Source organism: Penicillium malachiteum (genome assembly GCF_028827825.1).
Source record: "Penicillium malachiteum strain IBT 17515 chromosome Unknown utg000001l:1.0-8184562.0:1.0-8186909.0, whole genome shotgun sequence".
NCBI lineage: Eukaryota > Fungi > Ascomycota > Eurotiomycetes > Eurotiales > Aspergillaceae > Penicillium > Penicillium malachiteum.
In genome coordinates, this window is record NW_026643094.1 from 2316688 (window position 1) to 2330272 (window position 13585).

General features: G+C 47.3%; 7 protein-coding genes across 7 annotated transcripts; 5 read left to right on the plus strand and 2 right to left on the minus strand.

Annotated features, from left to right (window-relative positions):
* Positions 1-466: 466 nt before the first annotated feature.
* On the plus strand, positions 467-2243 carry N7483_000864 (scramblase family protein; the record flags this gene model as incomplete). The annotated part of the gene is made up of 3 exons (XM_057084302.1): positions 467-819; positions 878-1049; positions 1101-2243. 3 exons carry the CDS (start codon positions 467-469, stop codon positions 2241-2243), a joined length of 1668 nt encoding a protein of 555 aa, XP_056950451.1.
* Positions 2244-2720: 477 nt separating this feature from the next.
* On the plus strand, positions 2721-3253 carry N7483_000865 (E2 ubiquitin-conjugating protein UBC7; the record flags this gene model as incomplete). The annotated part of the gene is made up of 2 exons (XM_057084303.1): positions 2721-2937; positions 3000-3253. 2 exons carry the CDS (start codon positions 2721-2723, stop codon positions 3251-3253), a joined length of 471 nt encoding a protein of 156 aa, XP_056950452.1.
* A 295-nt stretch (positions 3254-3548) lies between these two features.
* N7483_000866 (uncharacterized protein) lies at positions 3549-5130 on the minus strand (the record flags this gene model as incomplete). The annotated part of the gene is made up of 6 exons (XM_057084304.1): positions 3549-4019; positions 4075-4146; positions 4206-4286; positions 4349-4435; positions 4501-4703; positions 4851-5130. The coding sequence occupies 6 exons, from the start codon at positions 5128-5130 to the stop codon at positions 3549-3551; spliced, it is 1194 nt and encodes a 397-aa protein (XP_056950453.1).
* Positions 5131-5752: 622 nt separating this feature from the next.
* N7483_000867 (terpene cyclase/mutase family protein) lies at positions 5753-8063 on the plus strand (the record flags this gene model as incomplete). Its single annotated transcript, XM_057084305.1, has 3 exons — positions 5753-5956; positions 6010-7919; positions 7973-8063. 3 exons carry the CDS (start codon positions 5753-5755, stop codon positions 8061-8063), a joined length of 2205 nt encoding a protein of 734 aa, XP_056950454.1.
* A 431-nt stretch (positions 8064-8494) lies between these two features.
* Positions 8495-9901, plus strand: N7483_000868 (co-chaperone SGT1; the record flags this gene model as incomplete). The annotated part of the gene is made up of 2 exons (XM_057084306.1): positions 8495-9304; positions 9374-9901. 2 exons carry the CDS (start codon positions 8495-8497, stop codon positions 9899-9901), a joined length of 1338 nt encoding a protein of 445 aa, XP_056950455.1.
* Positions 9902-10667: 766 nt separating this feature from the next.
* On the plus strand, positions 10668-11594 carry N7483_000869 (uncharacterized protein; the record flags this gene model as incomplete). The annotated part of the gene is made up of 1 exon (XM_057084307.1): positions 10668-11594. One exon carries the CDS (start codon positions 10668-10670, stop codon positions 11592-11594), a length of 927 nt encoding a protein of 308 aa, XP_056950456.1.
* A 209-nt stretch (positions 11595-11803) lies between these two features.
* N7483_000870 (uncharacterized protein) lies at positions 11804-13540 on the minus strand (the record flags this gene model as incomplete). Its single annotated transcript, XM_057084308.1, has 4 exons — positions 11804-12706; positions 12772-12998; positions 13065-13242; positions 13301-13540. 4 exons carry the CDS (start codon positions 13538-13540, stop codon positions 11804-11806), a joined length of 1548 nt encoding a protein of 515 aa, XP_056950457.1.
* Between the last annotated feature and the right edge of the window lie 45 nt (positions 13541-13585).

Sequence of the window (13585 nt, forward strand, 5' to 3'; positions counted from 1 at the left end):
TGTTTCCGAACGTCTTTCAGGTATTAGGTGATTAGAGCGATACGAAAACAGCATTTTCTTGGTCTCAAGATCTGGCTCCTTTGCGCAAAAATGTTGACTCAAATCTGGATCTTGATCGTGTCCTATAAAACGTTGAGCGACCATTTCCCTGTTATATGTAGAGGCGCGTGGAGACTTGTAGTTGAAGTTGTAACTCTGGAAGCGACATTTAAAGAGAAACCAGTACAATGGAATATAAAGACCAGTATGCATATTAATTCTAGATACATCCAAGCTTGGCTTTTGAGGTTCTGGTCTAGCAAGCTCAAAGGCTCTGACGCGACCTGCGACTTTATCTCCGATTAACCCCGCCGAGGCGAGACTTCCGTCATTGCAGAACTTCTCCGCCTCACACTCTTCATCTCTCCACCAAATTATCTTAATTACACAGCACGGTGTTTCTGTGTCGGCAATCCATTTTGCCATCATGTGGCCCGGTCTTAGGCTGCGCACAGCCTGCCTACAGGAGATGCCTCTTCGAAGAGCACTCTATACAGGCCGAAGCAGAAATGCACGTTTCGGTCCTCGCGGCAGTATAAACCGACCCCAGCGAATTCAGCCCGTTCGAAGAGATGCGCCAAATGAACCAGAAGAACCAACACCGAGTCCTTCAGGTGCCCCGAACCCAGATTATGATCCGTCTCAAAATACTCTTCTCTCCCCAGTCCATCTCCCAGAAGATCCCAATGCGGTGCTCAAAGAGAATCATCCAGCGACAAATTTATTGGCAAATTCAGGACTCGTTGTCCAGAGACAACTGGAAATGATGACTGTGATGGTGTGAGTATTGTCAGCGCATTTGCATTTTATATCTCAGTACTAATGAGGCTTTGCACAGTGGGTTTGAACAAGCCAACAAGTATGTCATTATGGACGCGCAAGGAAACCACATCGGATACATGGCGGAGCAAGAAAAAGGAATCTCGAATACAATGGCACGCCAGATGTTTCGTACTCGTCGAAGTTTTGTCACACACGTATTTGACCGACATGAGAATGAAGTTCTGCGGGTGAGTTTATTGGGTACTTTCAAAGCGCATTTCCATTGCTAATCGGCCAAGTTCCATCGTCCATTTTCCTGGATCAATTCCCAAATAAAAGTCTACGATCCTCTCGATGTCACGACATCCGCATACTCCTCTTCCACAGCCCTCCAAACTACCACGCCCGGTTCTCTTGTGTCCGCTGGCAATGGCTCGAATACACGTATCTCGCCTCTCAGCTTTGACGAAATGCGCATAATCGGCGAGGCTCAATCACAATGGGCTCCCCTAAGACGGAAATACAATCTCTTCACATATCACCAATCCCCTAACCCAGCGACGGATATGGGCACGCAGACCTTCCCTCTCTCTGGATCAAATTTGTCTAACACACAACAAATGCAGCTTGCTCAGACATCCAACCAAGGCTCAGGCGAGTTCAACCAGTTTGCCTACGTTGATGAGCCATGGCTGAGTTGGAACTTTCATCTTCGCTCTGCTGAAAATCAATTGATTGGATCAGTGAATCGTGACTTTTCTGGATTTGCTCGAGAGATCTTCACAGACACTGGTGTTTATGCTTTACGCATGGATTCTGCTAGCCTCGGAACCCAAGACTCGGAGACTACAATAGTGAAACCCACCGGTATGACTCTTGACCAACGTGCTGTCATGCTAGCTACCGCTGTCAGCGTCGACTTTGATTATTTCAGCCGCCAAAGCAGTGCAGGCGGGTTTGGATTCATGCCTCTGTGGTTTCCTGGTATGGGAGGCGAGGCTGCCGGTGGCGCTGCTGGTGGTGCGGCTGGTGGTGCAGTTGGCGGTGCAGCTGGTGAAGTCGGAGCCGCTGGAGCCGCTGGAGCCATTGGAGAAGCTGCTACAGGCGCTGTTGGTCGAGCTGGTGCTATGGGTGGAATGACAGATGGAATGGCAACCGGTATTGCTGGCGCCGGTGCTATGGCCGGATACGAAGCAATGCAACGCGGTACTGGTGGACAAGATGGTCAGGCTTCACCTGAGCAACAGCCTGACATTTCACCTTATGACCAGCATTCGCCGCAACAATCTGGTTTCTACGAGGATGCATGGCAAGAACAACAACACCAAGAACAACAAAATGAAGATGTCTGGGGCCAAGAAGAACCCTGGAAAGACCAAGGACCAGAAGGTGGAAGTGGAGGTGAAGGAAGTGGCCTGGGCGACTTTTCTGACTGGTTCTGATAGAATTGTCCAGCTCTGTACAACATAACCATCTTATTATCCAATACAAATAATTATCTCCTATCACCATGATTGTTTTATGAACAAAGCCAAATACCGCACTGAACCTAAGTTCTCGAACTACGCCGTACTCCGCCGTATAGAATGATGCGGCAAGGACGGGATCGTCGTGGGGCAATCCAATGACGGTTCCCCGCGAAACTTCAAGTTGATCCCGATCAACATCTTCTCCTCCACTCCGAACACCAAGATTTCTTATTTCCTCCCTTTATTCCTACGTGAAATACTTTTTGAACCTACTCAAGACTCGAAAAGTCCACACCGCTCATCACGCCGGAAAGCCCCACGGAATCACAATCATTTGCCACCGATCAACCCGCTTTCTTCAACAAAGCCAAGCCTTCTTCACCACCTTGAACTCCAGAACCTCCGATTGATCTAAAATGGCGTCCTCCGTTGCTCAAAAGCGCCTTTTCCATGAATACAAGAACCTCTCCACCAACCCCCCCAGAGGGTATCACCGCAGGTCCGGTCTCTGAAGATGACATGTTCTACTGGGAAGCGTTGATTCAAGGTCTGGAGGGAACTCCGTTCGAGGGCGGCGTATTCGCTGCTGAGCTTAAGTTCCCCAAGGATTACCCTCTCAGTCCACCAACCATGAAATTTGTCGGTGGTGGAGTTTGGCATCCCAATGGTTAGTTCTTTCATCATCCCGATTCACAACACATTGATTAATGGAATTCTTTTTCTCTGTAGTTTACCCCAACGGCACAGTATGCATCTCCATTCTGCACCCTCCCGGTGATGATCCCAACCACTACGAACATGCCTCAGAGCGCTGGTCGCCTATCCAGAGCGTGGAGAAGATTCTCATATCCGTTATGAGTATGCTCGCAGAGCCGAACGATGAGAGTCCCGCTAATGTGGAGGCGGCCAAGATGTGGCGTGAGCGAAGACCGGAGTATGAGCAGAAGGTTCGTGATGAGGTGCGTAAGGGTTTGGGGCTGTAATTTGGGCCAATTTGGTAATGAAAGAACACGCTTTGATGAGTTCAAGTCGGCGTCGATTTGCGGGTTCTTGGAATTCTTTTTAGCATGGCGATGACATTCTTCCGTTTAGTTGTACAGTCTATATGAGTATCAATCATTTGAATTCGAAATGCTAAATGATTCTTTGTACTCTCATACTATCCTGCTACTGATAATACTTGATATTATGCCTAGATAGGTATCATATAGCCGTTAATAACATATGGATCGTTCCCATTGCAGTCAAACTTGAGGCTACCTAGTAGCACTTGAGTAATTATGCCTGTCGAAACATTATCTGATCAATCCATCCTTTCAGACCCCCTTCACGTTCATAGAGGATTTCAATCTCGGCTTTCAAATTTAACATCATCATTCTTTGCAACTCCACGCGCCATTCGGGTTCGGGTCCATCAGCTGCCCAAATCGGACTATTCTGGAGCATGCTGACAATCTTACGTCGGTCTCGAGGTGTCAAAGCGAGGAGAGAGATATTTTCCAAAAGTTCAGAGTTTATGACTGCATCTGAAACTCGGAGGCCCAGATACTGCAAGTTGGGTATAACGAATCTTGCGTTTTCATGAGAATGCGCCATTGATCCGTACTTGTACGTTGACATGATTGATATGCCGTCAGGGTCTCCATCAACAAGCGCATAAACGGGCGGCGGTCGTCTATTTCCCGACGACGCAGCGCAAAGAATATGGTGAACGAATGCGCGTGTACAGAGATCCGGGTATCCTTTGCCCTGTTTGCGATATATCAGTCCTCGTCCATGTCCCAATTGTCCTGCAAGAGCTCACGGTTATGAGGAGACCTTGGCCGGCAAGAGCTGTCGTATGGTAACTGTCTCTTGCGAGTCGATGGAACACAGCCTGTGATCTTATCAGCTCCGAGGGAAGCTTTATGCAAAGTTTTATGGAAGCTTCCAAACCTCTTTCTCAATAATAAGAATCCATCTCGTGCCGGAGATGTCAATCTCATCATCTTCCTGAATTCGAGGTATTAAATTGTCCTGCCAATACTCAAGTTAGTTCACCAGGACGTCGGACCCGAATGATTGTCAGCTCTTCTGACTTGAGAGGAAAACCGAGCATCCATCACAACTTGAGATCCACGCCTCAAGGTAAAGGGACCAGTAATGAGACCTTTTCCTGCTGCTTCCTATGAATTTTGGGAAGTATATTAGCAACATTCTTTCATGATCATGTATGGAGAAGGTAATGTACGACGTTCAACGCTGCTCGTTCGACCCCAATAGTATATGCAAGATCATCAACGATATTGTCCACAACATTTTGCGACTTGAAGTATGCTGGATCAATGTAGTATATATCCCTGATGATTTCCCTGATGATGAACACGATATCACTCCGTTTATATTGCACGAGATGACTGACCTCTTCGATATCAGTTGTCCCATTCGCATCGCCTCGTCAATCACAGCGAGTATCCGAAGAACCGCCGCTATTCAACATTTCATCAGCGCGATTAGCTGACAATCAACAGGACAAACTAAAAAGACAAAATTGAAGCCAAGTCAAGCAAGGATGAAATTCATCCAAGTACACGTGCATACAGAATCTCCATGCTTCATAGGCCGAGTTCCCTGGCCATGAGTAGGTGCGGTGCAAGACCTTTGAATGAGCTTCAAGAGCTCCATTTTGACGATTGATGGCATATGTCGCAATATTTGATCTGCGTCGCAGGGTTATAGAGGGTCGTCCTTCTGATGGTGGTAGCGATAATTCATGGAGCAATTCTGTAAGGGTATTGTCGATATAGGCGCGGACTGAGGCAGCTTGAACCGTAACAGGGTCGGACACTGTGACCAAGGATGGTCGTACAAGAACTGCCATTGGGAATCTTTATTATCTTTATTCCAACCATGGAAGATTGGAGAATATAACTTCCAACGTAGTTGAAGGTTACTACCGGTGGTGGTGCGTGTGCACCTGCCTAAATGGGCAGTATAGCGAGAAATCTCGTGACCTCGGAACTCTGTGAACATATGGAATACTAGAACTTGAAGATTCAATTATATTGAACTTTTATCGAGCAGAACGAGCAATTTATCTTGAATTCAACTATTTGAGTCATAAGAATTTCGTCCAAATCATGTTCATGTTTGTGTCGTCACAAGAATCCATAGTTCGAGTGGCGGTTAACCGCGCCGTGTCACCACAACCACCTCCATTATTATCCTCCCAAGACACCATATCCCCATTTTGAAGCAAAGATCACTGATAAAATAGAGGATCAATTGATCTTAAATTCAGCCTCGATCACATGAAGATCCAAACACGCGTTCTTCAAAATACGGTGAACCCCTGAGACTGCTGACTCAGCCACGGAGCGCGCGAGATCTGCATCCATTGATTGACATAGTGATTCCACTTGTCCCCAAGGCTGCAGTTAATTGAACTTCTCCAATTGTTCATTGTCCCTGGAGAAGTTGACATAAATTCCTTACATTGAAAGATGACTTCACACATTGGCCCCTGGAGGACTGAGGCTCAAGGCCATCTCCAAACAGACGAAAATGGAGACCCAAAGACCGACTACACCCGCTGGCGGCTGGTCAACGAAGAGGGTCGCCAGACCTGGCGCTACCTTGAATCAGATGAGGAGAATGCTGCATGGCTGCAGACTACTGCAGACAAGTATCACATGGGTCTTCCAACAGTACGCGTTACTTCTGCTGAGACTGCATTTTATATCACTAACATTTCTTTCAGGGTCTCCCAATCTTGCCAGAGGCCAAAACACCTCTTCAATCAGCAGAGAATGGACTTTCTTTTTTCTCCCACTTGCAATTGGAGCCTGGAAATTGGGCTTGTGAATACGGAGGTCCTATGTTCCTTCTTCCGGGTATCTTGATCACCTACTATGTAACAAACACCCCTATCCCTCCAGAGTACGCGACAGAGATCAAGCGTTATTTGTTCGCTCGTCAAAACCCGGAAGATGGTGGCTGGGGTCTTCACATTGAAGCTCACAGCTCCTGTTTTGGAACTTCTATGAATTATGTTGCTTTGCGTCTCGTCGGTGCTCACGAGGATGATCCTCGCATGGTTAAAGCTCGTGGCCTTTTGCACAAGTTCGGCGGTGCCATCTACGGGCCTCACTGGGCCAAATTCTGGCTAAGTGTTTTGGGCGTGATGGAATGGGAAGGCGTCAATCCTGTTCCTCCTGAGCTTTGGCTTGTTCCCGACTGGGTCCCCTTTGCCCCCTGGCGCTGGTGGATTCATATGCGTCAGGTCTTTCTGCCCATGTCTTATATCTGGTCCAAGAAATGGTCTTTCCCGCTGAATGACCTTACCAGACAACTTCGACAGGAGCTGTATACTCAGCCATATGACACTATCAACTTTGCTCAACACCGTAACTCTATTCACGCCGCCGATAACTACTACCCAAAGACATGGCTTTTGAATGGCATCAACGAACTTTTGGTTCGTGTTTATAACCCGTTCCTTCGCCTCAAAGGAATCACTAAACGTGCTGAAGAATGGACCTGGGAGTTGATCCGCATGGAAGATGAGAACACCGACTATGCAGGGCTGGGACCTGTCAACAACCCAATGAACATGGTTGCCTGCTACATTCATGATGGCCCCGACAGCTACTCTGTGCGTCGACACCGAGAACGTCTCAATGATTACATGTGGCTGAAGAACGAGGGAATGTTGGCCAACGGCACTAATGGCGTGCAAGTGTGGGACACAACCTTCATCACCCAGGCTGTTGTAGTTGCTGGGCTTGCTGATGATCCCAAGTGGCGCCCTATGCTTACAAAGGCTCTCGAGTTTATTGAGGACCACCAGCTGCGAGAGAACGTACCAGATCAGGAAAAATGCTACCGCCAGCACCGGAAGGGCGCCTGGCCTTTCAGCACCAAGGTACAGGGATACACTGTCAGTGACTGCACTGCCGAGGGACTTCGATCCACCATTCAACTGCAGGAGATGCACAACTTCCCCAAGCTTATCTCACTGGACCGTCTGAAGGACAGCGTGGATTGTCTATTGTTGATGCAGAACCCGACTGGCGGTTTCACTGAATATGAGACTACTCGTGCATCTGCCAAGGTCGAGTGGTTGAATGCTGCTGAGGTCTTTGGTGGGATCATGATTGGATATGATTATCCAGAATGTACCACCGCCTCAGTGACAGCACTTTCGCTTTTCAGCAAGTATTATCCGGATTACCGTGCCGATGAGATCAAGGCCACCAAGGATAAGGCTGTTGCTTGGATCAAGAGTGCCCAAAGAACCGATGGAAGCTGGTACGGATCTTGGGGTATCTGCTTCACTTATGCGGCAATGTTCGCCCTTGAGAGTCTTGCAAGTATTGGCGAGACCTATGAAACAAGTGAGAACTCTCGCCGTGGTTGCGAGTTCTTGCTGTCTAAGCAGAAGGAAGATGGTGGCTGGGGAGAATCCTACCTCAGCAGCGAAAAGCATGTGTATGTGCAACATGAGAAGTCACAAGTTTGCCAGACTGCATGGTCATGTCTTGCACTGATGGAAGCTGGATACCCCCACAAGGAGCCTCTTGAGAAGGCAATGAAGCTCCTTATTTCCCGGCAGCAGGCTAATGGTGAATGGTTGCAAGAGGCCATTGAGGGAGTGTTCAATCAATCATGGTAAGCTTGACCGAATTTCCTCAATGATTATGATACAAACTAACTCATTATAGCATGATCTCCTACCCCAACTACAAGTTCTACTGGCCAATTCGGGCTCTTGGCTTGTATGCTAAGAAATTTGGCAACGAGCAGCTACTGTAAAATGAGCTTGAGGGGTCTCTTGGTCAAATGTACCATCACTTAATAATAATAATAACATCCGAACCTTCTAGGTTCAACTCATAGCAATACAAACATAGTTTGGAGCATCAATTCTCCCGTCATATCGTTATTAGGCTGTTTTCTGAGCCTCATCCCCACATTACGTAACCAGGAGCTTCCACCTTGGCGGAGAAAGCTGTAGAATCCGAACCTCTCACTTCTGAATTGTTTCACTCAACTTTGCGTTTGCTCAGGCTCCTTAGTCTGTGGTTGCCTGAATTCTAGGCCACCGTTTTCTTGTTCTTTGAGCTTGCGAAAGAGAACCTTGATAAGCTATCCTTATCGACCAACACCACTTCGTTTCCCCGCGCTCCTAAGTTCTAACACACCTGCATCACCTTCAAAAATACCGATCGCTGCCAACCTCCGTCATGAACTCAGCAGTAAAGGGCGAAAAGGCCCTGGCTGAATCAAATGCCCCTCTCGCAATTCAACATTTCACCCGTGCTCTGTCTGAGCTACCCCGCGCCCCGACATATTACATCCAACGATCCATTGCCTATTCACGACTAAAGCCAGTTGATGGCGGTCCGAATCCTGCTGCCGCGTTGCAAGACGCTGAGACCGCGCTACTCCTCGCTCGGGAGCGTGGCAAACGCGAACTCATTCTCTTCGCGCAGATGCGTCGCGGAATTGCCTTTTTCCACCTGGAGCGATACGGTGACGCCCATTACCTTTTTGAGCGGATTGGGGCCATGATCGGTGGAGGAAACACATCAGGTAATAAATCTGAGGATGTTCAAAATGCGATGAAGAACAGCGCTACCAAGAAGGATGGATATAGCGCTGAGCACCCGATTTGGATGATGAAGGCTAGCAAGAAGTTGGGCGAGCTTCCTGAGGGAGATGAGAAGAAATTAGTCTCCGTCTTGGAGTATCCTACCGATACCAAGGTACCAACAGAGAAAGAGCTGAAGGCTGAGTGGGAGAGATTGAAGTCTGGGCAGTCAGCTGTGGCTGCTAGCAAGAAACCAGAGACTGCGGCCCAGCCTGCTCCTGGTGGTGCTGCTTCGTCTTCAGGAGATGCGAAACTGGAGCAGAAGCCAGTCGAGAATTTGTCTGCACCCATCCCAGAGAAGGTCCGACATGAATGGTATCAATCCCAGGATTCTGTTGTGGTTACGCTCTATGTGAAGAACGTTCCAAAGGACAAAGTCCAGAGTGAAATCAAAGATAACTCGGTGAGTTCTCAATGCTATTATGCTATGCTTTATGGCAGTTACGGCCAGATGCTAATGATTTATTCACAGGTCTCTATCCAACTACCTCTTCCATCGGGATCTGAATATGACTTCACCCTCGACCCGCTTTATGCACCTATCAACACATCTTCCTCCAAGATCACGGTCATGGGAACCAAGATCGAGATTGTCCTCCAGAAACAAGTTCCAGGCCAGAAGTGGAGCGCACTTGAAGCCCCAGCGGATTCCACAAAACTCACAGATCGCCCCGTCGCACCGACCACAGCAGCAGCGCCAGCTTCTTCGGGACCTGCTTACCCGACCTCCTCGCGCCATGGCGCTAAGGATTGGGATAAGGTTGCATCTTCACTGGAAAAGCCCAAACCTAAGGGAGAATCAGGCGATGGAAATGAATCTGATGGCTCTGATGTTGAAGGTGATGCTGTGGATTCATTTTTCAAAAAGCTGTATGCCGGGGCTGACCCGGATACTCGCCGCGCCATGATGAAGAGTTATGTTGAGAGCAATGGCACATCACTTAGTACTAACTGGGATGAGGTTGGAACTAAGAAGGTGGAACCCCATTCTTCTGATTAAGCTTATTATGCTGGCTTCATGAGATATGACATATCATTCTAGCTGAATTTTGCTAATAAAATCCCATTCTTCTTATTCATAAGAGCTCCAGAGAGAAGGAATTGTGTGTTTACGCGTGCTATGGTTCGAATTCCATCATGGCAAGGTCGGCAGAGCAACACCGTGACATCAGTATGCACAATGGACATGAATTTTCAAATCCATTGATAATAGCCATCCAAGATCAAACTTAAACCCCTTCGCCAGTCCATTTCTCAGAAGTTTATGACAAACATGGTTTGATGCAACTGGGGATGATTCCGGGGATGACCAGCCCCAAACCTTGTCCTGCTTCTGTAGTCTGACACTTTGCAACATTCCTGACCAATTTCTAATCCAAATCACCATTTAGACTCGAGAAGTCGTTGGAAAATAGTCGGAGAATTCAAGATTTACTCCGAAAGTGGGGCTTAAAATTAAGCTCATTATCCACAAACCCTAGTTTTTACCTAATAAATAGTAAGAATTCCGATCAAATTGGAGTTCGTTGGAGTATGCTTGGCAATATCTCTTACGCGGCAATGTTTTTATTACACATGCAATTCTTATTTACTCTTCTCGGTCTAACTTTTTGGTAGATATTCCCGATGGTGTCTTGGAGTCGATGGCTGTCTTATTTCGAGGATATCCTTCCAGGCAGGTTTGTCAAGTTGACAACCTGAACCCAGACACAACCACAATAATAATCAGCAAACCACCTTAGCACCAAAATAATACAAAAGACAAGATGGTTCGCAACATCCACATCGCTGTTCTCGATGTTGATATCCCTGCTCGCAAGCTGTACGAGGCTCGCGGTCTCTGCAGCGCACACTTTCGCGACATTCTCCGCGAGACAGCATCATATTTGAATAAAAATCACCCTGCCATTACCGACCCTCTTAATATCAACGTGACCGCATTCGATATTCGCGGTGGCCACTATCCTGATTTTCATCTCCTGCGCGGAGGCCCAACACAAGAGCAATGGCCTATTCACAACCCAATTGACGCTATCCTGATCACTGGCGGCTCGCCTGGTGTATACGAAATGGCTCATTCACCATGGATGCAGGTTCTCGAGAAGTTCATCCAAACTGTTTACCAAGAATTCCCCGAAGTCCGCATCATGGGAACCTGCTTCGGACACCAGCTCATCTCCCACGCTCTTGTTCGCATCCCCGATGATCCTGTCCGCGACGTATATGTTGAGAAATGCCCACTCGGAAGAGAAGTCGGTATATATACCGTTCAACTGGAAGATAAATTTGTGCAAGCTTTCCCATCAGCTTTGGGCCATCTACCAAAGGGTCAACTTCGGATCCAGATGTTCCACGGCGACCGCGTGATCGCCGTTGAGAAGGGTACTCCCGTGATGCTGAGCGAGTCGCCGCCTGTTTCTCTTCCTGCGCCCTGGATTAATATTGGAAGCACGCCTATCTGTCCAATTCAAGGCCTTTTTAACCCCGGACGTGTCCTGTCTGTCCAGGGACACTATGAAATGGATGCATTTGGTATGCAGAAGATGTGTGTGGAATCTGCGCCTGTTATGGGGTGGAAAGAGTCTAAATTGGCGCTGTTTTTGGAGCAGGTTGGTCCTGATTTGAAGGATCGGGCTGATGATGCTAAGTCTTTTGCTTCCGCTGTTCTTTGCTTCTTGGCTGATCTGCAATGACATTCGATTAAAATTAGTACTAGCAAGAAAGACGTACTATCAATAAAAAGCGGGCTTCTCATTCTCAATCCGTATGGGTCTATGTACTGATCTTCGTCTATGGATGTTTTCTTTCAAGTTGATATGAATTTCTCATTATTTATAGGTTATCGTAAGACTGAAACGTCTCCTATATAGTATCTGCAATGATAATAACAAAATTTGGATATTCAAAGGGTATAACGGAACGAGATGTTCTGACGGTCAGTCAAATCCGCAAAGGCATTTGCCAGTTCCATCTCCTCATTGGTCTCTCCTTCATCCTCCTGTGCTCGCTTCTTGTTTTCACGAGTATAGATCAGGTAAAGGACAGAGAAAAGAATAATGTTCACGGTAAACATGACCAAGCAAGTGATAATACCTGTGGTGTACTTAGGAGCCTGTGAGCTGATGAAGGTCTGCGGCCCGATCATATTCGCAACACAGCTGGAGGAGAAGAACATGGAACCAGCCAGAACCTTCTTCGAATAACCAGCCACATTACTTGCCAGAAGTGAGTACATAATACCCGATGAGACTGCAACAATGGGCACGATGAAGATCCCGAAAAGGTGAAGATGCTTGGTAGAAGGCTCAATGGGGCTGGTGTATAGAATACCGGTGGAGATGATTCCGGGAAGGTAGCAAGCGATGATACAGAAGATTCGCTTCTCCTGGCCCCACCGGGTGGAGAGGAATACACTGACAATGATCATCGACACTGCCATGATAATACCGGGAGGGATATTCAGCAGAACAGAATCGTAAGTGCTGTAGCCGAAACCCTTGATGATCATACCCATGAAGGTTGTCTGCAGACTGTTGGTCATATTATGGCAGAAGATGGCGATAACCAGCATCCAGATGCGGAGATCCAGCAAAGTCTCCTTGAATTGCTGGGTCTTAACCTGAGAGTTCTTCACACCGGTCTTGTTGCTCTTGAGTCGGTCGATGACGATATATCGTTCACGCTCAGTCAAAAAGCTCGCTGTCATTGGGGAATCTGGCATAGTCCACCATAGAGAGATACCGAATAGAAATGTTACAGCACCAAAGATGATGAACATCCACTGGTAAGCGAACATATTGCTTGCCTAGTATGAGATTGTCAAATGGAATGTTCAAGACGCAGTGATGAGATGTCTGGAGGTTGACTTACGTGAAGGTGTGCAATGGCCCAGAAGATTGCACCAGAGGGCGCACCGATCAAGCCATTGGCACTGTACCACAATCCAACGCGGAACGGCTGCTCCTCACGTTTCCACCATGATGATGTGATCAGAACGAATCCTGGATTTAAGGCTGACTCAAAGATTCCCAGGAGAAATCGAACAGCAGCCAGCGAGCCAAAGGTTGTGCATCCTCCTGTAGCTGTCAATGTGGCGCCTGCATTGAAAGGTTAGTGGTTTGGTTCCACATTGGGGAGTTTTGTAAAAGGAACAATATACATACCCCAGAGCACAAATGTTATTGTCAAGACTTTCGCAATTGGATATTTTTGCATTAACCAGTTCGCTGGCCATTGAGCGATCAAGTATCCAATATAAAATATTGTGGTGAGCAGACTATACTCCTGACCAACAAGGTGAGCTTCAGTCGTAAGACCATATGTTCCAGCATATGCTAGTGTCTAATTGAGTGCGTTAGTTGAGAGAAATTCAAAACATTGGAAGATGGGGCATCCCCACATTCTTATCCACAAATTGGAAACCGTTAACAATAAGCATCAGTGTAAGCATGCGGATGTCAACTTTGCGCATCACACGCTTCTCCTCTTCTTTCGAATATGGCTGATGCCCTCCTTGTAAGAACTGAAGTGCATCATCGCCATTGTGTATTTTATCGATCACATCTGCTGATAATGGCACCACAGCTTGAGGTTGAGCATTCTCAAGCTGATCGACTGATGGAGCGTCAGCTGCCTTCATTGTTGCTGGGAATAAAAGATATTTCTGAAGTGAATAATACCAAAT